Source organism: Cuculus canorus, chromosome 2, assembly GCF_017976375.1.
Source record: "Cuculus canorus isolate bCucCan1 chromosome 2, bCucCan1.pri, whole genome shotgun sequence".
NCBI lineage: Eukaryota > Metazoa > Chordata > Aves > Cuculiformes > Cuculidae > Cuculus > Cuculus canorus.
Window position 1 is genome coordinate 68,348,453 of NC_071402.1, and position 26,149 is coordinate 68,374,601.

The 26,149-nt window shown below is 41.7% G+C and overlaps 2 protein-coding genes across 2 annotated transcripts; one reads left to right on the plus strand and one right to left on the minus strand.

Annotated features, from left to right (window-relative positions):
• Window positions 1-5,475: 5,475 nt before the first annotated feature.
• Window positions 5,476-8,707, minus strand: CCDC127 (coiled-coil domain containing 127). The gene is made up of 2 exons (XM_009562994.2): window positions 8,008-8,707; window positions 5,476-7,018 (listed from the first exon to the last, which is right to left on the minus strand). Exons 1-2 carry the CDS (start codon window positions 8,126-8,128, stop codon window positions 6,345-6,347), a joined length of 795 nt encoding a protein of 264 aa, XP_009561289.2. The 5' UTR covers window positions 8,129-8,707; the 3' UTR covers window positions 5,476-6,344.
• Window positions 8,708-8,854: 147 nt separating this feature from the next.
• SDHA (succinate dehydrogenase complex flavoprotein subunit A) lies at window positions 8,855-25,569 on the plus strand. Its single transcript, XM_054058837.1, has 15 exons — window positions 8,855-9,011; window positions 12,602-12,688; window positions 12,990-13,151; window positions 13,544-13,687; window positions 13,834-13,998; window positions 15,160-15,308; window positions 16,577-16,701; window positions 17,940-18,108; window positions 18,705-18,900; window positions 19,655-19,826; window positions 21,205-21,323; window positions 21,712-21,823; window positions 22,967-23,097; window positions 23,606-23,719; window positions 24,552-25,569. Exons 1-15 carry the CDS (start codon window positions 8,943-8,945, stop codon window positions 24,636-24,638), a joined length of 2,001 nt encoding a protein of 666 aa, XP_053914812.1. The 5' UTR covers window positions 8,855-8,942; the 3' UTR covers window positions 24,639-25,569.
• The last annotated feature ends 580 nt before the right edge of the window (window positions 25,570-26,149 follow it).

Sequence of the window (26,149 nt, forward strand, 5' to 3'; positions counted from 1 at the left end):
GACTTCTCCCATGTTAGAAAATCAAGAATTGAGTTTCAATAATCATATTTAGATGCCTTTATCCAACGGTAAATTTTCAATCCTGGGGTATTTTTCAGTCTCCTGGAGCAATTGTGTTTGGCTTATATTGAACAACTTCCAGTAGCTGCAGTCACTGGTTGTGGAAGGGTCATGAGAGGGGTTGATGAAAAAGCTGTGACATTTCTCCCTTCTGGGTTTTCAGGTCAGTGCACTCACAGAAAGGTTTCTACAAGGAAGACAGTGTTTTGCATCCCCTCCCATGTGCTGTTTGGCAGGATCAAGTCGTTAGCAAAGGCCAAGGTAAAGCAAGGTAACCTGGTTTTGCCACATTGTGGCATTTGCTCTGGTGGAATCCATTGACATCTTTTTCTAGGTTGCAGAGTAATGGATTGATCGGATGACATTGGAACGCCTTGTTTGACTCTGACCTGTGTGGCAACTGGCTCAGCGTGATGCTTTTTCAACTTCAGACAAGTGGTAGCGCTTCCATATAAATTGTCATCTGGCCCCATGCTCAGACAGTTCTTTTTCCTTCAGCACCAAAGGGTATGTTCAAGTGTCACTGAGTAGGAGGCCTCAGCCAGTCCTGTGATTACTGCCCACAAGGGCTATGTTTTTTCTTGGCATATTGAATGATGAGTTGGAGTGATTTTACCTTCCCAGAGCACTCGATTTCAGACATAAGGCCTCTTTGTCACTCATTGGCTATTAAAAGGCCAAGCATTTTTTATCCTGTCTGTCAGAACCTACAAAAAGAGTATCGAGGTTGTTGATCAGATTGTGATAGGTCTCTCAGTTTTGCCACATAACTTAATTTCAATGTCAAAATAGTTCTGTGTTCCTTGATACTACCCAGTGCAGATGCTGCCATCCATAAGTCAGAGTCAGACTGCTAATACCAGTCCTTTGGGGGGCTGCCTGTACAAGGTCTTTTAAATATATGTAATCCAGGTTAGATGCCGAGTTTTTACTTGTTTTTTTTTTTTTATCTTCTTCAAAATGTATTTAGGTGTTACCAGTTTAAAAGGCCAATTTGTTCATTTTTCCAAGATTTTGAAACCTCTCTGTGCTGAGAAACGGTTTCTTACACTTCCACATGGACTTTACTGACCAAATATACTGAGGCACCCATTCATAGACAGAACCTGTCATTATTTTGATCAGGATGTTTTGCATAGGATAAGGCTCGGGGAGGAGAGGGGTATTAAATCTCTTGACCAAGAGGGTTGGTTCCCACCTGGATCCTGATGTTGCAAACATCCCTGCAGTGGTGTCTTCCGCTAGATGGACTAAGACAAAATGTTGTTCTGGTGAATTCGTGTAATCCGTCTGGCCCATGGACCTGTGTGACCACTAGAGTGTATGCATGATCAGTTTTGATTATCTTAAACCATGTAGGAAACATATCTACGTGTGAAAGACAGTCCCACATGCCCATCCTTGCATAGGCAGGAACAATTTCCACTACCTATATAGAATTATGCATGATTTGATCAATTCATTAATCAACACCAGGAACAACCTGGGGAAATCCCTGGCTGCGCACTGGACTTTTCACTCCAAGTGGTTAAACAATACATTTAAACATACAGATAGTGTCTACCAGCTTAGACAACAGAGCTCCTGCATATCAGCAGGAGCTCCTTGGGGAAACCTCTGGCATGGCCCCAGCTGCTGCAAGAGTGCCAGCAGCAATCAGTCGGTTGTTTGGTTGTGAAGCAGCTGGCACATCACTTGACCTCCTCCTTGCCAGGCCACTCTAAATCTCAGTGAGCTACTTCTTTGCAGATCTGCCTGTTGTTGCAGTGATGCAGTGATTAGCTGAAGAGCTCCTGGACTGGGCAGTTAACAAGTTCTTGGCATGCACATAGGCAAAGCCTTCACATGCATCTGCACCATGATTGTAACTATAAGCTTGACTTTCATCCTTTTCTCACAGCTATAACTAAATTCCTTTTCTTTTGCCACAATACCTGAAACACTGACCACTTTCTGCCTTGTATCCTCCACAGAGGAACTCTATTTTCTCATCCTCGCACAGAAGCACTCAAAAGTATGAGCAAGACGTAAAGGAGGGCTTGAACAGAGCTGCCACTTGCAGTGTGGCATCCCTTTGAGCAAGATAGGTTGGCGTGTCAGATGTCTTCTGGCAGCTCCTAGTTAGACAAAATGAGCAAAAGGCAGCTGGGCCCTCTGGGCAGCCTCTCTTTACCTCTTTACCCATGCCCCTTCGGGAGCATTTTCTGAGGTAGATTTCCCTTCTCTAGCACTCAGCCCAAGTCCCTTGAAGTCCATAGCGTGTTTTGTGTTTCTCTTTGTGCTGCACACATCCAGGGCAGCAGCTGTATCATGCAGCAGACACACCAAATAGAACATGTGTTTCGCTTTTATTGAAAGCATGAGATGTCTCAAGGCGTTTCCTTGCCTGTGTCAAAATGTGGAAAGTCATATTAACAGCTACTGCCCCGATGGGTATGACCGGGAAGTGGCAAAACCTATGCGTGTAACTACTCTCAGCGTGCACCCCATTAAGATTCAGAGGAGGCTGAAGACTTCTCTGAGGGGTGTTTCTGTCTTGGACACCTGTGAGGCGGACACCTGGAGCCCCATCCACCAAACCCAGCACCACTATCTGGACCTCAAACCATTGAATTTTCTTCTGGAAAGGAACCCACAGCCCACCGTCCCACAGCAGCCCAAGGACACTTCTTCCAATCTGCATATTACTGACTTGCACAGTGACCCACCTGAACAATATACATATGAAAAAGCTGCTCTAAGCTCCAAGACTTGAAGAGTGTGGTAGTTTTAAACTGAAGTTAAAGTAACAAATCTAATACCAGCTCTTATTCTCAGTTTGATAACAAGCTGTCCTCTTTCTCTTTGTTTACAATATTTCACAAGGAAGGCATTCTCCATGTGAAGATGAGGGATGGCTAAATGCTAAGGAATGTGTCAAATACAAAAGATTAAGGCTGTTATATGAAGGTAACACAGACTCCTAGAGTGTCTGAACACCGTCCTAGAGCAGCTGGATCCTATAATAGTTCTTCACAGACAGCAGGAAAACAAGAAAATCCACGTGGTGAAATGAAATGGAGCTGAAATGAAATGAAACGAAATGAAATGAAATGGAGCTGACTTGCGAAATGAGACACATGAGAGATCCTGGATATCCTGCATAACAGACAGACAGAAGGAATTACTGGTCTTTCAGTGGGATGGTCATCTTTAATGACTCATCTTTAGATAAAGGTGGTCCACGCACTTGTTTAAGGATGCTGTTCTTTCCTAAGGAAGAAAAAAAAACTTTCCAACATATCCTCTTCTCAGTGTGAAGAGAAAAACTTTTTACATGCCAATTTAAAAACCGTCCAATATGTAAAACATTAAAATTGTGCGATTTTCTTAGAAAGATGGCATAAAACAGCAAATTCCACTCTTCTCACCACATTGCCCAAGTTTACAAAACCATGCAGAAATGTGTAACAGTTTTTATTAATTGTTATTGTTTGTTTAACAGGTGAGTGACCATTTTCATAAGCAAAAAAGTTCATTAAATATTCTGAAAACAAACTAATTCTTGCATTCTACACATACATGGGCATTTCCAAACAAATAACCAATCCATAATGATAACTGTTTGGCAAGATGAAGCAGACAAAAGAAGTTTTAACTTAACAACCTACAGAGGGGAAATGTTTCAAAAATCTGTAACACACCAAGAAACATGAATTTGGGTAGAAACTAACAGGACTGGTGCTTATAAATCAGTTGCACTCTTTTAAAAATCCTCCTCAAATAACTTTCCAGTCTTAATATACTCATCTGCAAAGTGCCCATGGACAATAGTTCAACCATTAGTTGTACAAGTAATTGACACTTCTAAAGAAGTGAAAACGAGTATCAAACATTTATTACATTGCATCCAACCCCGTACAATCGAGCATATGATGCTTCAAGTTACATATTCATACTGAAAAAGTATTTTACCCCGTTGATTACATTTTCTTTGAGCATTGAGTGATGTCAGTGACGAACTACGAAAAAATGCAAAAGCATATAATGTTTAAGAACTCGTGAATATGCACAAAGCCAAGGCATGAGAATTAAACAGACTGGCATCGATTCGCTGGCTACTGTTAGGCAGCTGAGCTGCTTAACTGTCTGTACGTTCATATGAAATGCGCCACAGCAGTGTGGTCAGACAATTTCCGCATCCTGGAGGAATTACACACAGGGTACTTAGCTGTTCAAACTAATTTGTTCTACTAGGCAATCAGGGCTTGTGCATATGGTCAGTTACAGTAGCTTGGCTCAGGCTGTCACACACAAGGAATAACTCAATTGCATTCTCATTTCCCAACCTGCATATGCTTGACGTACAGACAAATTTTGGCCTTTCTGGTGTCTGTGATGGCACCTCTTTTTTTTCAGGTCTGTCTACTACAACTTTATTTAAAAAATAAATAAATATCAGTACATAAGAGATTAAAAAATTGGTATGACAGCATAATTGGCACTACCAAGGCTAGCAAAAACACAACTGGAAAATTGAGTAGTTGGGAAATATATCCTTTTTAAGAATTTTGTTTCGTGTTAAGATATTTTTGATGAGTAACTGGATTAGGTTGCACAGACTACTTCAAAAGATTTATCTGCTGTCTTCTATGCCCAGACTGAAATGAAACAAGGAGGAAATAAAAAGTGAAAAAACTGCATCTGCTGGAGTTCTGTTAAACTTGGATAGGCATTCACTTAGCTCGATTGCTTCTGAGACATGGAGTAGCTGATTGCCTAGAGCAAACATGTTTGCCAAGTCTAGCCCTCAAGTAAACAAAGAACTGCTAATTAAAGAACTGAAAATCTACTAACACTAACCAAAGCCAAGTAACAGAGAAGACCAGATGTTATAAACGAAAGGAGAAACACTGCCCCTCTGAGGTCTAAGGCTGGACTAGAAAGAAGGTAGAAAAGTGTTGATTCTCCAAAACACGACACATTTGAAAATGAAAGTGCTTCTTACTGCTACAAGGACTCAAAGTTTTACGGTATTTCAAGCATGGAAATGCACTAGGGTAGGGGATTTTTTTTTTTTTAATATCTAGATTGTTTATTTTAATGTGCTAACTAAAGTAAAAAGTTGCCTTTTTGAAAAGTTTGCAAAACATGTATATCTAGATTTCACGGTCCTGGTATGTGAAGTGGTGAAACATAAGCTCAAAATTTAAGAGTCGTGGAAAAGCATAATTCAAAGTATAGTTCAACTTCTTCTGGAAGAACTGAGACAGTCAGGGAGAGAGGCAGTGGCTACCAGTGCAGGCTGCATTTAGGTTCCTCTCTGTGGATAACCAACAAGACCTGTCCAAGGAACCACACCAAGGAACCAATAGCTGTAAATCACAGAGGTTCCTGCAAGCTAACCAGGCACCAGCCACGGTGCTGGGATGCAGTGACGTCTATATTGGAGGCACATTGTTGGGTTACAACTAAAACCTTGACTCAGAAAAAAACGTAAGTATTCTTAACTTACCTACCATATGGTAAGAACATAACTTCAAGTTTGTACACTCTCCAGCATCCAAGCATGGATTCCCAGCTCTAATGAGTCTTCCATCAAACTGTTTCTTTGTTATTTTAATTAGAATCCTTTGGATGTTTCATTCATAAATTACTATTTATATATTAAGGTGGAAGACAATGAAAAACTGGTTAATTTGAAACACTATCATACTATTCCCCCCTCTGAATACTAATACACTTATACACACGCACATTCACACGTTTCAATAAATGTATGAATATACGTAGGATTTATGCAAAAAGCACTTTGCTTAAACATGGTCTCCCCCAAACTTCTGCCTCAAAATCAGTCTCGCTTAAACAAATAAACAAAAAAACCTCCAAATAATAAAAAGATAGCCTTGAGACACCATGTAAAACATCAGGGATAAGCAGCACAACGTGCTACCCCACTTAGCAGAGACAAACCACACTTGTCTGTTGATGGAGTATGACCATCAACCAGGTAAATTACTCTAAATTGAGTTCTGTTTTGCTGCTTCTGATACTTGTGGAAGCGGGCATACACTGCAGTCTGCAATACGAGCACACTCACAGAGTTTAATAGCATGCATAGCTCACTGGAGCATCTGTTGATAGTGAAAGGAAAGGCACCAACACTGCATATGCCCCATGCAAATACAAGTGCATCGGGGACGAGAAATGGAAACACAGTAGGAGAATTCAACAGCTTCAGACTACAACAGTGATTGTCCCTACTATACACAGTGGATCACATGAAATCCCATTACTTGCACTACTTATTGTTTCCCTAACATGGCTTTTTCCGCCCTCTTGAACTTCTGTAATTCAATAGCTAGTTCCCAATATCTCAGATACAGCCACATAAGTTTTCCATTTTGACTTTTGTTTCTGTTCAGCAAATTGCCACAGTAGTTATCATGTTTGAAAATATCTTTTAAGCCACTTTCCATATGTAGAGCCACAGCAAGAGGATCAGTTGCTGCTTTAACTAGCAGATTTTTCTCTATTTCTAATCTCTGGCTTCTGGGTACAACGACACTGCAGTAGATGTCCTGTCTTTCTTTAAGACCCTCTTCAAATTCTTTCAGTAAAATATTTGCTCTCTTTTGCCACTCTTCTTCCTTTGCCAGACAACTTTCGTACAAGTTACCTGCTGCTCCAGAGCGCAAAAGGACTTGTTTTTCTCGCTCCAACTTCTCCTGCTCCTGTTCTAGAATCCTTCTTTCTTCTACTAGTTTGCGACTCTGGGACACAAGGGCTTCACGGTAACTCAGGGTTCTGTTCCGTTCCTTTTCAAGCTCCAACTCCAAGTGAGCAACTGTGCGACGATTTTCTGTAATTACATCTCGGTATTTGGCTTCCAGGTCTTTTTGTAAAGATGAATGTTTTTTATAATATTCCTTTTTTTCTCTTTCTATTTCTTTTTGACATTCTCTGGTCCAGATCCAACCTATCATATACAAATAAGACTTCAGAAATGAGCTAACACATATAACACTGATAGCTATGATTAATTAACTATGCCTCTACAGAAGCTATTAAATGGTAAAAAGCCTTCCTTCCTGCCCTCCCCAGTAATAGTCACTGTCCCACAAAATGTAATTCTGTGGATCCGTGTTTTGCAGTAAGTAATTTTAAATGATCATGTTTCCTTTGAAGTAAAACCTCCTGTAGTCTTTTATTGTTAAAACAAACACTTCTTGGATTAAAGAAGTAAAATAAAGTTATGGGGAGAGAAACCAGTGGTTACCTAAGCAGGAAGTGCACTGAGAACTTTTCAGGTCCAGTATATAAATACAGTATCATACAATGGTTTGGGTTGGAAGGGACCTTAAAGATCAGCCAGTTCCAACTCCCCTGACACGGGCAGACACCTTCCACTGGATCAGGTTGCTAAAAGCCTCATCCGGCCCTGAACCTGGCCCTGAACATCTCCAGGGATGGGGCATTCATGGCATCTCTGGGCAACCTGTTCCAGTGCCTCATCACCCTCACATGAAAAAATTTGTTCCTGGCATCCAGTCTAAATCTCCCCTCTTTCAGCTTAAAACCATTACCTCTCGTCTATCCCTGCAATCCTTGATAAAGAGCCCCTCCCCAGCTTTCCAGTAGGCCTGCTTTAAGTACTGGAGGGCTACTAGAATGTCTCCTAGGAGATCTTACATATAATATACATCAGTAGCTCCCCGAGTTGTTACCTTTGGGCTCTCTAGCACATCACATGTCCACTGCTCTGAGAGAAATTGGTAAATTGGAGCTTAGTAAATATGGATTCAATTCCATGTGTGGAAACTGGCCATTGCTTTAGCGCTACAAACAGCGCTTATAGCCCTGGAACCGGGCAGACCAGAGGCCATGCCAAGACAGGGTACTCCTGTATCCCTGTACTGCTGCAGATTCCCTTGGGTCATCCAGCAGCCAGGCCTGGGCGCTACTTACGGAAGGCTGCCAAGCCCAGCATGGGGACCAGCAAGGCGTAGTTCCATCTGCTGCCTTCACCCCCGGGCTCCCGCTGGTTTGGCAAGATGTTCCAGTTGGGAGGGTCATTTAAGTTATTCATGAAGGAACCTTAGATTTACAGGACAGAAACTCAGCCTCGGCAGAGCGCAGCGCAGCAGGGCTGCTGGGGGTGGCGCTGGGGTGATGTCCACCCCCTTCGCTGCTGCTGGTGGTGCTGAGGATGGTGGTGGCGATGTTGGTGCTGCCACCCACCCCCTTCGCTGCTGCTGGAGGTGGCGCTGGGGGTGGTGGTGCTGCCCCCTTCCTTCGCTGCTGCTGCTGCTGATGGCGCTGTTGGTGACGCCAGTGGTGCTGTCGCCCACCCCTTTCGCTGCTGCTGCTGGTGGTGGCGCTGCTAGAGGTGGCGCTGGGGGTAGTGAAGGTGGTGTCGCCCACCCTCCTCGCTGCTCCTTGTGGTGACGCTGCTGGAGGTGGCGCCGCTGCTGCTGTTGGAAGTGGTGCTGGGGGTGCTGGTGCCTCACCACCCCCTTCGCTGCTGCTGTTGGCGCTGCTGCCGCCGCCGCCCCCCGGCCCCCGTGCGGTCCCGGCCGCTCTCGCTGTCACCCGCTGGCCCCGCCCCCTCCCGGGTTAGTCCATGGGCCTGCGGAAAGAGGGGGAGAGCCCGGAGAGAAGCAAACGGACTGGCCCGAGTCCTAAAGGGCGCCCGGTGGTTTGGCCTCGTCCCAGCTCTCTCAGGCGGCGGGAAGAGGGAGAGGTCTGGGGGAGGCCGACGCGCCCCGCGTGCAAGCACGACAGCGCTGAGCCGCTGCCTCTCCCCCCCCGCGCCCCCCAGTGCAAGTGGTCTCTCCCCGCCGGGCCTCGCGGGCAGCGGCGCCGTTAGCAGAGGCCCCGCGCGTGCGCCCCCTCAGTGCGAAATGGCGGCTGTGACCATCGGGGCTTCCCGCAGCCTAGCCAAGCGCTGGCTGCGGCCCGCGGCCCGGGCGGTGAGTGCCTGGCCTCGGCCCGCAGGGCCTCCCGCTGGTGGAGAGGAGGAGGGGGAGAGAGGGAAGGGGAAGGAGGAGGGAAGGGAGAGGGGGAAGGAGAGCGAAGGGATAAGGGGGGAGGCGGAAGAAGGGGAAGGAGAAGGGGGGGAGAGGAAGGGGAGGAGGGGAGAGGGAGGAGGGGAGAGAAGAGGAAGAGGGGAAGGGAGGGAGTGAGAAAGGGAAGGAGAGGAGAGAGAAAAGAGATGAGAGGGAGGGGAAGGGGAGGAGAGGGAGGAAGAGGGGAGAGAAAAGAGATGTGAGGGAGGGTGGGAAAGGGGAGAGGGGAGGAGGGAGGGGGAAGAGGGGAGGAGGGAGGGGGAAGAGAGGAGACAGGGAGAGGGAGGGAAGAGGGGGAGAGCGGCGAGGCAGGGAGAGGGGAAGGAGAAAGAGGTGGAAGCCCCGCGCGCCGCCCCGCCCTCCGTGACCTTGGCGGAGCCGCAGCCACCCCGGGCCTGGGGTCCCCTCCGGTTCCCGGTGCGGAGGGCGGGTTTCCTTGCTGCTGGGGCAGGTTCCTGGGAGGCGGCTGGCCGTGGGCGGGCAGCTCTTCTTTAGGGAAAAGAGCGATGTAGCCTTGGGCTGTGAGCGGGCTCGCCCAGGGACAGAGGGAGCCGGCCGGTATGGCGTGTCCTAGGGAAAGGCTCGGGAAGAGGCTGGCAGTTGCAGCACCAGGGTAGGAAACTTATCGTTGGCTCCTGCTGGACCTTCATGGGAAGTTAGTATAGCTCTGTCTGCTGGGGAAAGGCTTAGAAAGAGTCTGGCAGCTGCAGCACCAGGGTAGGATGCTTATCACTGGCTTCTTCGGGACCATCGTGGGAAGCTATCATAGATCTGTCTGCTGGGGACACACTCAGGAAGAGTTTGGCAGCTGCAGCACCTTGGTAGGAAGCTTGCCACTGGCTCCTTCTGGATCTGCGTGGGATGCTACGTAGATCTGTCTGCGTGTAGTGTAAACCTGCCCACAGTTGTTTCCAGGATGTCCTTAGCAAAGAGTTGTTTCTCTGTGTGGTGAAGAGGAGGGTTTCCATTTCTTCCCACTGGTCTTCCTGTGTGTGTCCGTTATAACCTCGGGATTACAAAGAGACATGCACAGGAGAAGGACCTGTAAATGCAGCTGTAGTTGTCCCCATCTTATAAAGCATGCACAGAAAGGCCAGCCTATGAAGGAGAGTGGCTTAAAGAGTATCATTATGTTTTAGATGGCAGTGAGCTAGCCCTCATTAGACCTTTAAATTTCATACAGGCATGACTTCCCTGGTAGCTTAACGGTTCAGGATTAGTGTGTTCATTCTTTCCTTCAAATTTAGTGCAATATCTGTTTCTGCTTTGTGGACTTGTATTCAGACTCATTCTGAAAAAAAACTTGGTGGCAGCAGCAATTCTGATGTATAGCTTTAACAAGGATGGGAATAGCAGTTCTGAAAACTCTGTTTTTATGGAAGCTTAGATGTGAAAAGAAAATCAGTCTATTCAACAGTATATTCAAAGAAGGCCAAATGCCGGGTCCTGCACTTGGGGCATAACAACCCTATGCATTGCTACAGACTAGGAGAAGTCTGGCAAGAAAGCTGCCTAGAGGAGAAGGACCTGGGGGTGTTGGTTGACAGATGACTGAACATGAGCCAGCAGTGTGCCCAGGCAGCCAAGAAGGCCCAAGGGCATCTTGGCTTGTATCAGAAAGGGTGTGACCAGCAGGTCCAGGGAGGTTATTGTCCCTCTGTACTCAGCACTGGTGAGACTGCACCTTGAGTACTGTGTTCAGTTCTGGGCCCCTCACCACAAGAAGGATGTTGAGGCTCTGGAGCATGTCCAGAGAAGAGCAACGAAGCTGTTGAGGGGGCTGGAGAACAAGTCTTATGAGGAGCGGCTGAGAGAGCTGGGGTTGTTTAGCCTTGAGAAGAGGAGGCTGAGGGGAGACCTTATTGCTCTCTACAACTACCTGAAAGGAGATTGTGGAGAGGAAGGAGCTGCCCTTTTCTCCCACGTGATAGGGGACAGGACAACGGGGAATGGTCTCAAGCTCCACCAGGAGAGGTTCAGGCTGGACATCAGGAAAAATTTTTAACAGAAAGGGTCACGGGGCACTGGAACAGGCGGGCCAGGGAGGTGGCTGAGTCACCTTCCCTGGAGGTGTTTAAGGGACGGGTGGACAAGGTGCTGAGGGGTATGGCTTAGGGAGTGTTAGGAATGGTTGGTCTCGATGATCCAGTGGGTCCCTTCCAACCTGGTGATGCTATGATTCTATGATTCACCTGGCTGCCAATAACCCAGTTGATCTGATTCTGTATGTGAATTATTAATGAAGATGATTAATACAGGAATTAAGATGGGAATGGAATTGCCCCAAAACATGATAACCCAGCAGGGTGGAAGGGGGACAGTAAGTGCCTAAAAGTGCTGAGACCGATCTTATTTAAAGATGGCTGTAAAAAAACAAAAGTGTGTTAGAAAATGCAGTGACCCATTAGAGTCACTGTTGCACAAGAATTTGAAAAAGCTAGTGTAAGATATGACATTAGATCAAGGAGAGTGTGCTGTAGTTCACTTCAGAGGTGAGGAAGAATGGACCTTGGGAAGTGATGAGAGAGGGAAGACCTGTTCGTTAGCATATTATAGGGTGACTGTGACTGAACCATAAATAAAGCAGTGGCTGGAAAAGACAAGTATCACTCCAGTGTGTTTTAGAATATATTTCAAATACAGGAGTGCTGATGTCACCGTACAGTTGATTAGAATGGCTTTGTATTGATGTTCTGATCAATCATACATGCTCAGTTAGCTGTGTTTTTCTGAATGATGTGAAGAAGTACTAGTGTTCCAAGAAATTGAGGATTTGTACTGTGAAGGTTTAAAATTCTCGGTTTTAACCTGTCAAAGCAAGGACTGGATACTGGGTAGGTTTGGGTGGTGGATGTTTTTGGTTTGTTTTGGAATGTGCCAGAAGAAATGGAGTAACATTACAGAAGTGGAAAACTGTGCCGTTGTGCTTCATTTAGATATTAATAAATGCTTCTAAATTGGCCACTAAAGAGAACAAGAAAATATTTCTGGCGTTTAAAGCAGTGATGAACTGGAACAGCTTTCCCTTCCACCTACATTTTTTTGTCTTCATCACTCTTGACCGCCCAAAATGATTCAAATTCTGAGGATTGTTTGATATGAGAGGTATTTTCCATTAATTCTGTGGTTCTTTATCTGTCTTCATCTTTGTTTACTTATGAAAAAAATCAGTAATACTACAGCATTAATTGTTAACATTCTTCTGTCAATGAAGCCTCAGATGGATCTGAAAGACTAGTTAGTGAAGTGTATAACAGCCTGTGATACTCTGTTACTTGCAGGCTGTTCTCTCATCCAGTCAAAACTTTTTTTTCTGAGTATGAGTCCAGGATAACCAGGATTTCATTGCATGTAGCTCCAAAATACATTGATAGCCTTGGACGTGTGGTATGAGTGATAAGTAAAGGTTTGCTGTCGATGTAGGTTAGCTGACAATGCTGGAAGTCTTCCTTGTGGAAACATTTCTTTCTGTAATATTTGCCTTCCTTTTGTAGTGGCCAGCGGCGTGCCAGACTTTTGCACGGAACTTACACTTCACAGTCTATGGAAAGAAAAATGCTTCTACGAAGGTTTCTGATTCGGTATGTTTATACTTCTTTATATCTTAAGTAACAAGCAAGATAATACACGTAATACTTGAGAGACATGACACCTGGCTTTTAGTGGAGTGTTGTCTTCAAGTATATAGTGAGAGATTGAGTTGCTGAAATGCATTGGTTTTTTTAAAGATAGTTTTCACTCAAGAGAGTATATGGTAACTGTAGCATTTGATACAAGAGTCTGTTAAGGATATAACACCTATACTGCTCGTGTCTCTGTGAAATTTAGGTTTGACATAGCTTGAAATATCTGTGATCGTAACAGAGTGATTTTTTTTTCCAGATTTCTACACAATATCCGGTAGTGGACCATGAATTTGATGCAGTTGTTGTGGGTGCCGGAGGGGCAGGTCTGCGGGCTGCGTTTGGTTTATCAGAGGCTGGATTTAATACAGCATGCGTTACAAAGCTGTTCCCCACCAGATCTCATACTGTTGCTGCACAGGTGAGAAATGAGGTAGAAAAAATATCTACTGCCAGAAAGCTGGTTTGGATGTGCAGATGAACATCACATGGCCAGGCCATGCTTCCTTTTATGAATGTTACTCATTTAGTTGAAACTATTTTGGAAGGCAATATATGTTTAGAATCTATTCAGTGCGTTTTCACTACATTCAGTGTAGCCTTGCAATTCATTGATGTGCAAAACAGAGCAACGTAAGAGCCATTGTGAAACTCATAAATTGCACAGGTTTTTCACAGCCACATTACGTCTGACTTTGTTGTGTTTCTTGTTCACGGAGGCAAAAATGATTTGTGATTTTTAACAGAAATGAAGAAAATCTATTAAAACTGTACCAGTAATATAATTTCAGCAAAATGGATGTTCGTTTTCAGGGAGGGATCAATGCTGCTCTGGGAAACATGGAGGATGATAACTGGAGGTGGCATTTCTATGACACAGTGAAAGGGTCTGATTGGCTGGGTGACCAGGATGCCATACACTACATGACTGAGCAAGCCCCTGCTGCAGTGATAGAGGTGAGACTCACTGGAATTCATGTTGACTATAAGTATTTACAACACAGACTAGCTTCCAAAGAAATCTCCTTACTAGCAGTGTAGCAAAATTACTTGTTGGATTGTTATGCACAAGTGATTCTAATGCTTGTGTTTGGGTTCAACAGCTGGAAAATTATGGGATGCCATTCAGCAGAACTGAAGAAGGAAAAATCTATCAGCGTGCTTTTGGTGGACAGAGTCTTCAGTTTGGAAAAGGAGGACAGGCTCACAGATGCTGTTGTGTGGCAGACAGGACAGGACACTCACTGCTACATACTCTGTATGGCAGGGTAAGCAGCTGTGAAGTAAACTTGGTTTGGGGTTTTTGTATTTGTAGTTAATTATTCCCCCAACCCCACTCCATGGAATTTGAATTAAAAACAAACAAAATGTATAGCTGTTCAGGTGAGGAATTTAGGGGAATGATGTAACAGTTCTGGATTTCCTTCGGCAGTGTGGAAGGATGTAGCCTAGGTGATGCTTCTGTGATTTTTGTCAGGACTATGCAGAAATAGGATAAATGGAAAGACCGTAATTATAATGGTTCTTGTGAAGGCAGTGGGTGTTAGTGTACACTGTTAGCTTTGTGGCGTGGAGTAGTTCATCACTGTTAATACTTTTGTGTCTGTTAACTAGACCCAAACAGAATTTATGTAAACTTTCCAAAAAAACTTTTTTCAAAAAATCTGACACAGCAGCATTGAGGAACTCTGAAAAGAAGTACAAGGCAGCAGTTTCTTTCACTTATCTTCAAGCAGGAAGCAACAAGAGATGTAAATGCATGAAGGCATCCTGCGCATTTCTGAGCTTGCTCTATGGCATGCAAGTGACTAGCATTCCACCGTCTGTTCCGTCAATTCTACAAACCGTAACTGAAGAAAGATCTGGTTATTTTAAAATAGTAGTAAGCTACCTGAAGCCTGAAATTATGTACCTAGTAGCTAATGTGGTTTTTTTGTTTACTTTGTAGTGAGCTAATTGCTCTCCTTCAGGCTTATACTATATATGCTGCTGCAGTACAGATGCTCAGTGCTGCCAAACATTGGGTTGATCCTCGAGGGCATGAAAGAATGTTTGACTAGGTGCCTACTGCTTCTGCTGGTATACTAGGCTCCTGGAGATGTATTCCGCTTCTCCGCAAGAGGTTAAGTAAAACGTGCTCATACATGTATTGAGCATTGTAGCTGACTAAGTGTTGCCAAAGGCAGAGGGAAATAACGAGTCCTGTTGACTAGCTATGGCTTCTCAGAATTAAGTGGTTCAGTAACTACTTGTTTTTCTTTAAGCTTGAATAGATATTTTAGCAAATTTTTATAAAGATCTGTGAGGAAGCAGGCTTCCCTGGGAGTAAGTGGGTTTTATCGTGATACAGTCCATATGCATTGACAGTTTTGAAGAGACACAACTTTGGTTTCTGGTTTCTTTAAGTTCCTTTTTTTATTTTCTTCCAGTCTCTAAGATATGATACAAGCTACTTTGTTGAATATTTTGCCTTGGACCTCCTTATGGAAAATGGAGAATGTCGTGGTGTTATTGCTCTTTGCATAGAAGATGGCACTATACATCGTTTTAGAGCAAAGAACACCGTCATTGCCACTGGGTAATGTAATATTTATGATGGATAGAAGCTCAAGAGTGCTATTATTTGAAGTCTATTTGCACATGTATTTGAATCCACAGTGTAGGGATGACACATTGACTTGAAGAACATAACTTACATGTTCATATTTTCTCCTCCTTCAATGAAAAGCAGTGTAACCAAATTCAGTTATTCCCTCTGAAAAAAGGCACCTATTAATTTTGTAACAAAGTATAAACTTAATAAGGTCTAACTTTGAATTCCAGAACAATGACATAAAGATGAAATGTGTAAGAGCACCATATGTGATCCAAACGGTCAGACTTCTAAAATGTGCTGTTTAAAGCAGACATTGTTTCAGTGCTACCAATATGTATATATCTGTAGGGTTTCAAGTTTCCTGTAGGAAACAACTATTTTCAAAATTTAGGTGGATCTCTTACATTAGGATACCAAAATTGTAACTCTGATTGTTGTAAGGTTAAATTATAGGGTGAGTGTCACTTTACATTACTTAGTTGCAAAAGTTCGTATACATTATTAGAATGCTATATGCTTTAGACAGTGATAAGAACCAGAGATTGCTCTTCTGTTTCAGTGTGACATATACGTTAATTAATATCATGCATAGCTAAGTACTGAATTCAGTTGCCTGTATAGTTTGACTTTATTGAAGCTGAAACTGTTTTTGTACTCAAGTACTTTCAGGTGCATAAAGTAAGTGGATTGGTATTTCTTCTGAGAATTTGTCCTGAAATTGAGGGTATTTGCAGTTGTCAGTAACATTGGAAGCAAACAGGTTCAGTTTAGGCATAAAAATTCTCGTTTAATACCTATTTTTAGGCAAAAAAGTGTTGAAATCTGAGAATATAAAATTGGGGCCGTATCAAGGAATTAAACCATTGTTGTATTTTTTGATAATACTGCTAGTAGTAGTTCAAATGGAATCCAGTGCTGTTGGATTGTATTGAGAGAACTTTCTGAAGTAATTCTTTCTGCAGAAAGGCTTCTGCTACTAACCTGTGTATTGTGCTTTGGAGTTATGCTTTTTCTTGGCCTTTCTGTCACCAATCACTTTTCAAACATGTCTGAGCATAACAGGACAATACTAATTTTTTTTTCTTTTATTTGAACTTAGTGCAGGCAGTGGCAAAACTTAGGCATCTTGCTTATTAGGCCTCTGCTCTATTTCCACTATTGTGCAAAGGGCATAGTCAAGTGGGACGTTCTGGTGATTTTTATTTTTTTTTATTTGGGCTGCTAATTCTGGTAATTTTTGTGTCCTGCAGCGGGTACGGCCGCACTTACTTCAGTTGTACGTCTGCTCATACTAGTACGGGTGATGGCACTGCGATGGTCACACGAGCTGGTCTTCCTTGCCAGGACTTAGAGTTTGTACAGTTTCATCCTACAGGTATGGAATATGGAATAACACTTACAACATTATTTTTAATGATTTGAACAGATTTGGTTTTTTAAAATGAGCTGAAATCAGTTTGTGCTTTCTGCAGTGCTTCATCAGTTGCTTTTAATGGGTGTTAAGAGTTGTCTGCAACTGCTGTGGGATATAGATCTGAGTGCAAGACTTACAATATGAGAGAGGTCTCAGCTGTTCTAATTTAAAGGCCAGTGTTAAAAATGTTAAGGTGCTGTCTTTACCCTACTAACTGGTTTTATGAATTCCTAGTTGAACCCATTTATCCTCTTAAATTTACACTTCCTTTTAATCTTTATACTATTAAAGGATTTGATGTTAGACAAATGTTAGGGAGTTATGTACTAGAATCTTTTGTGGAAGTGGGGTTGTTGAAGTAAAGGTATGTATTTAGCATTGAAGTTTTATAGCACAGGATTAGTATCTAAAGTGTGGATGGGAATGGTCACAGACTAAGAAGTGAAGGTCTGCATTTTTGGTTGTATCTAAATAAATGCTCGGTTTTTAACTTGTGATAGATGGGTTTTTTGCTTTTGTTTTTGTTTTTTTTAATTGTTCACTTAATTTTACAATATTATCCATTTTAAATCCTAGAGATCCAATGCTCATTTGACTGAGCTAAGGTTCTTCTAGTCAAAGAAGTTTGTCTGATAATAACCTTAAAAGCTTAAAAGCATTTTTGTTTTCTATGATGAACAATGCTGAAGGCTAACAGGTAGGCCTTTCTTTTCTAAAGGAAAAAAACACTTACTGAGTAGGCTTTCACTTTTCACACAATTTGAAGCCACTCTGTACTGTCTTAACACAGGAGGAGAAGAAGAAGAAACAAAGATGAGCAAACTGGCCTTTAGATGATCAGCTTCTGGTTTACTTAAAGATCTTGAACAACGTAATTGCTGAAGGTTTACGAAATCTTCATAAAAGTCTCCTTGCATATTGCTGGGTGCCGACCACTTCTAGTTCTAATATTTTTTGTACCATGAGTGTTCCAAATCAAATTGCTTACCTTCCAGGAAGAGTGTTGGAAAGAAATAGCAGTACTTGTTTCTGTGCAGTTTCGGAGGATAGTTACTAGTGGTGTGATCAGGGTGGAATAAAATGTACCCCTGTCACTTATCTGTGTTATTTTAAATTGACCTTGTTTATCCACTCCTGGTTGTCCTGATTATGAAGCTGTTGAGAGACTATCATTTGATGTTTATTTTCTTTCTTGACAGGTATCTATGGGGCTGGCTGCCTTATAACGGAAGGATGTCGTGGAGAGGGAGGTATTCTAATTAACAGTCAAGGTGAAAGATTTATGGAGAGATATGCACCTGTTGCTAAGGATCTGGCTTCCAGGGATGTGGTGTCTCGTTCTATGACCATAGAAATCCGTGAAGGAAGGTTAGTTAAACATCCTAGCAAAATTGCAGAATCAATACTTAGTCATTCTAGACTTTGTGTTGTACAATAGTGCATTTGATAAACACCTGATAATTCACGGGAGTGAGCTTTAATAACTGTTAGTTGAACATTATGTGTAGGGCAAAAACTTTGCTTGTTAATTCCTAATGATACTAAAAGGGAACACGAGGTGTTAGGATTCTCCTGTTCAAATTCAATTCCTATAGAAACAGTTTTTCAAATAAGTTTAATGTATATGCTTTTATTGCAAACAATGGAAATTAATCAAGAGGACAGACCACCAAATAATGATCTTCAATTTTTACAGATTTTTACACAGTGATACAGTGGTTTAAAGTCTTAAATACTGTGATATATTGTGAAAAGAAAGGTGGAAGGTAAAAAAATACACTTAAATTCTGCCAGGTTCAACAGGTCTTAAATATGCTAGATACTTATTTTTGTCAGATAACAGTTGGGGGAAAAAAACCAAAACACAGTTAAGATTTTTCACAAATGAAACAAATTGGATTAGAAATATTACTGGTGTTCACAGAATTCCTGTTATGTATTCCGATGTTGACTTTTTTTTGTAGGGGTTGTGGTCCTGAAAAAGACCACGTGTACTTGCAGTTGCACCACTTACCACCACAACAGCTAGCAACTCGTCTCCCAGGAATTTCAGAAACAGCTATGATATTTGCTGGAGTTGATGTCACTAAAGAGCCTATTCCTGTTCTGCCTACTGTGCATTATAATATGGGAGGCATTCCTACTAACTACAAAGGACAGGTAAGTACTACGCATCACTTTTAATATTTTTTTTAATCATAGTAATAAGAAATCAATTTCCAAATATGAAAGCATTAACAATGTGAGAATGATTAATATTCATAATACTATAATAATGATGTCAGAGTTCTTAAAACAGATAATTGGGCTTGGTTTTGTAAATATCTTCAAAATCTCATTCCAGTCCGTCTGGAGGTGGGAGTTCCAAGAAACATCTAAAATGAAGTCACTGTTGTGTCTGACAACAATTCTCTGTTTATTAAATTGAGGCTAATATAGTTGAACAAAGATGGAACTACAACTCTTGCAATCTATAATTTAAGTTAATGTATATTAATTCTCTGTGCCTCATGTAATCTCTACACTAAAGCAGATTCCTCCAGCTCATACTAATTAGAAGACAATGTGATGGTGTCAACTGAATTTTTGTGTTTCAGTGTATTGTACTTAATTTTTTTAACTTTTTGCCTTGGAAATATGCAGATCAGACTTTTTTTCCTGTGCTTTTTTGACTTGCTGCAGAATTGTGATGAACAGAACCATAAGCATAACTAAAGAAGTCTTAGGTTTAGTGCCATCTGTATTTATATAGTATTACTACTTATCCTTTAGAACAGAGGTATTTACGGTTTTAGAGTTGGAGAAAACTTTAGATTGCTTTGTTTCACCCTTACATGCGCACAGCTTCTGCAGGCAAGGAGGTTTGCACTGTTCTAAACTGCTGAAGTATTAACTGACTTATCTGAAACAATAGGTGATTACACATGTAAATGGCGAGGACAAAGTGGTACCTGGTTTATATGCTTGTGGGGAAGCAGCCTCTGCATCTGTCCATGGTGCAAATCGACTTGGAGCAAACTCACTCCTGGATTTGGTGGTCTTTGGTCGTGCATGTGCCCTTACTATTGCTGAGACATGTAAGCCTGGTAAGTCTGAGTTTGTCTCACTTTTTTAGGGCCATTTGCCTTTATGATTTCATCTCTGCCCAACAAAGAGTTGTTGCTACCTAATTCAAATTCAGAAAGCTAGACGTAGGCTCCACTTTATTAGAAAAGGCAGAAATATGTGTTTGTCTTTTATAGGCAAGTTGTTTGCAATGCAAATAGTTGTCATTAACATTTGCTTTGTGAGCTGATTGTCTTAAAACCAGAATTGGGTCAATGCTTCTGACACAAAAACAGTTGAGATTTTTTGAACTAGCAAAACAGAATATTGAATATGAAGGCTGACTTCTCTACATCCTGCACTGTATCTTCTACAGCAAAAGGAAGTCTGTCTTACACTTGGTGTTTCCGCACAGTGGAATTTGCTGCCACCTTGTTGATTTATAAGGTGGGCTGCACATGCAAGTGATAAGATAATAAAATAAGCGAGATAATAAAAATGGTGACTAACATCTTATCCCCTGTATATGCATTATCAGTCCTGAACGTATTTCAAGAATGTGATTCAACAACAGTTACTTACCTGAAGAAAAAACCCACATGAAAAAAAACAACCAAAAAAACCCCCCAAAAATACTCTTAAGAGAGGCATTTATGTTGTCAGAACATCTGAAGTCCAGAAGCAGTCATCCGTTTTCTCACTGCTTAATGTTCAAATTAATAAGACTCTTTTTTCAGTCTGACTCTGCACAAAGCGCACAGAGTGATGGTTCCTGATGGAATCAGCTTAGATCTAGCAGTGCTTATTGGCTCTGTCTTTGTGCAAATATTTGTTTGGATCGGTCTTTCTGTGGCTTCTTTAAGTGTGAAGTTTCAGGAAAGTTTTTATTAGTCTGAATGCAAAGTTATATGAGAGATGAAGCCTAAGATACTATGTTTGGTTTGTTACCCAATAACAGAAGGGCTCTAATATTAGAGATACATATAAGCTCTGCATCCTAACTGCCAAGCTTATTAACTGTTCTCTGGTTCCTTAAGAAGTCCAGGAGAAGGGTGGGAGGTTTGGGTGTTGGAAGACAAAAATATGAGAGAAGGTGGGAAGGAACCACAAGCTTATTTCATAGTTTAAAAGAATTTGGATTGAGTATTCTTTTTGAAAGTAAGTAACAGCGGAATTTAGCCAAACCTATAAATTCCCTGCTAACTGTTACAGTGAAGAATGCGATTCACATTCCACAGAGAACTCTATTTTTAAGTGTATGGGTATTGCTGGTGCGAGTTCAGGAAGGTTACAATTAACCTGCTCCTCAGAGGAGGGAAGGAGATCGTGTTTTAGTCAAATTTAGTAGTGGCTTGTATGAAACTGCCAGATACCAAAACCAAACCTGACTTACTAAACTTACTGAAACTTCCTCTATAGGAGAGCCAGTTCCCTCCATTAAACCAAATGCTGGTGAAGAGTCGGTTGCTAATCTTGACAAACTAAGATTTGCTGATGGAACTGTAAGAACTTCGGAATTGCGACTTAGCATGCAGAAGGTAAGCCTGGTGAAGCTCTGAAGTATAAGGTGGGAGAAGCTGCAGGCAAAGGAGGTATTTTGGTGACTTTGTGAAGTACGCTTCAGGATTTTCTTTGCAGAAGTGAAAAACAATGTGAGAAGATTGATTGTGTGCGGTAAAGGCTGTGTCAATTTTGTTAGTTTCTTCTTCCCTTCCTGGTTATTCCTCTTGAGCAGTTTATCCACGGTATAATAGTGGGGTTACCTCTGTTTGGAGTGAACAGAAGAATGTGTTGGGTTTTTTTCTCTTCAGGCTGTAGGCATGTCTGAGTCAAAACAGCTCTATATCAAGCTCTGTTGGTACTAATTATGTGGGATATTATGGATATGCAGCAGATAAAAAATTATTTTGTTTTACTGCCTTGTAGGCAATGCAAAGCCATGCTGCTGTATTTCGGACTGGCTCTGTACTCCAAGAAGGCTGTGAAAAACTTAGCCAAATTTATAGTGATCTGGCTCATCTGAAGACCTTTGACAGAGGTAAGCTGATAGCAAAGAATACACTTTTGCCACAGTACTCTCTGGGAAAAGCTTTTTTTTTTCTTTTCTAAACCTTCTTATGTGTTTCTTGAAACCTTAGCTAAAGAATTCTGACCATTTTGAATTGTTCAAATTATTTTGTAGAGTCCTAATTGCTAAACATAGTAATCTTTATGGTACTTGAGCTTTTTGGTCGTTTTTCTGGTTGCTTCTCTCAAAGAGTATGCAGAGACCTGTTGAAGATACTTACGGCTATTTTCTCAGAATGCTATGTGAAGTTGTTCAAATACTGAGACAAACTTTGTAAGTATCTTCTGAAAAGGCCAGGAAGTTGCAGAATGGTGGCAGGACCATTCATAAGCTGAATGCTCACTTTTCATTCTTCAGCTGAGCAGATAGCTCTGCATACAGATACTGCCATGTCTTGCAGCATATCTTAGGAGACCTTGGTTAATTAAATACAATTATGTTTTGATGAATTATGTTTTGTCCACTCCCACTATGTATTTCTCTCCAGCTACTGATACTGGATATGTATCCTAAACCGAAAGTAGAACTTGCTTTCTTGGACAGCTTTCACCAAGCATCCATAAAAATGTTACCATAGTTTAGAATGTAGGGACCAAAATGAAAGATAAATTCACGTAAGCGAACTTGGATCCACCTTGGAGATCCTTAAATGAAGAACTGCCTTGTAGAACTTGCAAGGATTTTTTTTTTTTCCTTTCTCTGAGGGTCACAAGGAAGGGAAGAGCCCTGTTGTGTGTATTTGCTAGGGACCTACTTAAAGAACTACCATCTAGACAAATCTTGTGATCTGAAATGAGGTGTAGGGACTGAGCTGTATGTATGATGTAAAGCAGGCAAGAATCTAATAGTGTAATTATGTCGCAGTAGTACACAGGCAACAGGGACACCTGGTAGAACTATTAAATTTTTCTAAGACTTGTTGTAATTGTTAGTGTAGGAAGTCATTACTGAGCCTCGCAGGCAGTAGTGAGTAATTCAGTTTTGCAGAGTACTGTGACTGCAGTGGGTGGAACATTGACTAGTTCAATTCTGAGGATCAGCAATAGGACAGAAGTAAATTGAGGAATAACTTGCTTGTAGAACACCTTCCATGATATTTTAATATTTTACTAGGTATTGTGTGGAACACTGACTTGGTGGAGACCCTTGAACTGCAAAACCTGATGCTTTGTGCTCTACAAACCATTTATGGTGCTGAGGCTCGCAAGGAGTCCCGAGGTGCTCATGCCAGAGAGGACTATAAGGTATAAATATTTTTTGTGAGCTGGATGTAGGATTGAAGTTTCTTGTTTATATGTAAAGCATTATTTAAAACTCGTAATTTCTTCAGATTACGGTCTCCAGAGTCTTGAGTTAAGTATTTGGGGTCTCATCTGCTCTGTTTTACCTGTTCTTATTTGTTATGTCTAAAATGACCAATACATGCAACACTGGGTAATGACCTTGAGAGTAATTCCTTGTGTGCAACCAAATGGTTAGAGGGATGTAAAGCAGGACTACAGTAATAATAAGGTCACGAATGCATAAACAAGACTTCAAGCAGAATACTTGTTCTATGCAAAGAACATTATCTTAAGTACTGAAGCTTAACAAGGGCTTTAAAATTTGACATGAGCAGTGTGGAGATAAAGCTTGCTGGCTATTAGGAGAAACATTACATTTCAGTTGTAATTGAAATGCAATTAATCACGCGGTCATAAAGTAATTTGCAGATGCAATTTCTGGTCTGTTCTAACCCAATTTAATCCTTAGTTACGGATAGATGAGTTTGACTATTCTAAGCCACTCCAAGGCCAACAAAGGAAGCCATTTGAGGAGCACTGGAGAAAGCATACCCTTTCGTATGTGGATGTCCCATCTGGGAAGGTATGTTGAGCCTGATGCTCAAGGCTCTTTCTTACTGTCAGCAGACAGTTGCTTATTAGACAGCTGTTGATATCGTGATAATACTGCAGTTGATTGCCACTGTCTCAGGTACCTCATACAGTTTAGCGTTCTTAGAGCAAGAAAAGTCAACATTTATTCTGTTGCTGAACAGAAGGCATAACTGGGAGAAATTGCTGTTGATCTTTGGGAAGTAACTTTGCAGTCTGAGCTGGAATTGTTTTTCCCTTTATATCAAGCTAGTTCAAGAGCTTTTTTCTTTTCGTCTGACGGTGGCAAAACCCGTTACTGGTGTTCAGCCTAAAGTTTTTATGGTATTTCAAAGATAGAATTGAGATCTGAGACTATAATAATCTGAGGTGTTGTTTTTTGTATCCCATTCTCTGAATCCACTTCCTCTACCACAGTTCCAGCTTCCTTGAAATCTGGTTTGAGGACAAGTGAGAACACTTCACTTTCTGAATAAGTACTGAGGAGAGAAAGATAGAGTGGCACACTTAAGTCTCCTGACTGATCCAGGCATGAGGAGCGAGCAATCTTAGGCAAAATTTTACTTATGTTCCAAAGGCCTTTTTAAAGTTGTAGTTGTCTTATACCATTTCTGGTCAGGCTTTGCTTTTAAGGAATTCAGTCAGTGGTAACTTGTAGATTAATTGTTTATTTTCACTGGCAACAAAAGAGGAATGGAGGAATTGGTTTAACATCAATGAAGTTAGTTATCCATGTTATTCTGTTATTCTTGTTAGCTAGGCTGTCTTGTTTAGATAAGAGAGGCTTGTTTGCCTTTAAGTTCTTTTGTTCCCTTTTACTTTAGGTTACCTTGAAATACAGACCTGTGATTGACAGAACTTTGAATGAAGAAGACTGTGCCAGTGTCCCACCTGCTATCCGCTCATACTAATAACTTGCATTCAACTTGCAGCCCTCTCCCAGAGGGGGTTAGTGTGCATAAGCATAGCGCGAGCAAATCAAAATGGTATTGTCACTACCAATTAATGGAAAATGTTGTCTAAACTTTTCTCCAGCTTATATTCTGCTGTTGCTTACTGTACAACTATGAAAATGGAATGCACGACAGCTTATGTTCTTTCATCCATCTGTCAAAAATGACAAGGAAAACACAGAATGTGTCTAAATAAAATTATTAGAAGTTTTGTATTTGTGTGACTATGCTGTTATGTATATATTTACAGTGCTTTTACTCTGAATGTATAGTTATTTCTGTATTTTAAGAAAAATACATGCATTGTGGTAGTTTCAGACAAGACTGAGATGCTGAATTTTACAGGATGGAGACAAAAGCATCATAGTTGCTGATTGTAAGTAATAGAAAATTATAAACTAGCAATTAGAATTTGTTTTTTTCTAAAGCTAAAATGGTAAAGATTGTCATACTGTTGTTTTATTGAAGGAAACAAGACACTTCTACTTCCGTTGAACAAAGTATAATCTTAATAGCTACACTGTACTATCTGTGGAACTTCTGAAGACGTTGTTGTGCTTGTGTAATTGCTCGGCTGTTTTCGCCTAGAGGAACCAAAGGGCACTTTTGCAGAAGACCAACCTAAATCTTAAAGCTTACCAGACTTAAACTTAACCTGCTGTAGTGCTAAAATGTAACTTGTGAGGCAACAATAGAGCAACATTTCTGTGAATAAGACCCAGTTCTGAAAGGACTGAAGTGTGGGTCTGCAGATTACAATTGAATGGAGCATTTCTTCATTTTTGAAAATTTCTGTTTTCTCGACTGCTGAATGTTGATTGTTGGAAAAAATGTTGGAAAAAATGAAGTGTTGGGTTGGAAGAATTTTAATACACCATGCTTCACTCTTGCAGTGTTTCTGTACTTTACATCGGGAAGTTGAGACAGGGCTTGGAGAAATGTAGCATATAGAGCCATAGAATAGTTTGGGGTGGAAGGGACCTTAAAGGTCATCTAGTTCCAAACCCCCTGCCGTGGGCAGGGACACATCCCACTAGACCAGGCTGCCCAAGGCCCCATCCAACCTGGCCTTGAACACCTCCAGGGATGGGGCAGCCACAGTTTCTCTGGGCAACCTGTGCCAGTGCCTCACCACTCTCATTGTGAAGAAATTCCTCCTCGTATCTAAATCTGCCCCTCTGCAGTTTATACCCATTGCCACTCATCCTATCACTAGAACTAAAAGTGCAACATGGGCAGGGGTAGGTAGGGAAAAGGAAAGAGATCTTGAATGGGCTTTTTTCAACAGGAGGATGTGAGAAGGGCAGCAAAGCTGGTGGAGGGGCTGGAGAACAATCCTTGTGAGAGGCAGCTGAGGGAACTGGGGTTGTTTAGGCTGGAGAAAAGGAGGCTGATGGGTGGCCTTATTGCTGTCTATGATGACCTGAGAGGACGATGTAGCGAGGTGGGTGCTGGTCTCTTCTCCCAAG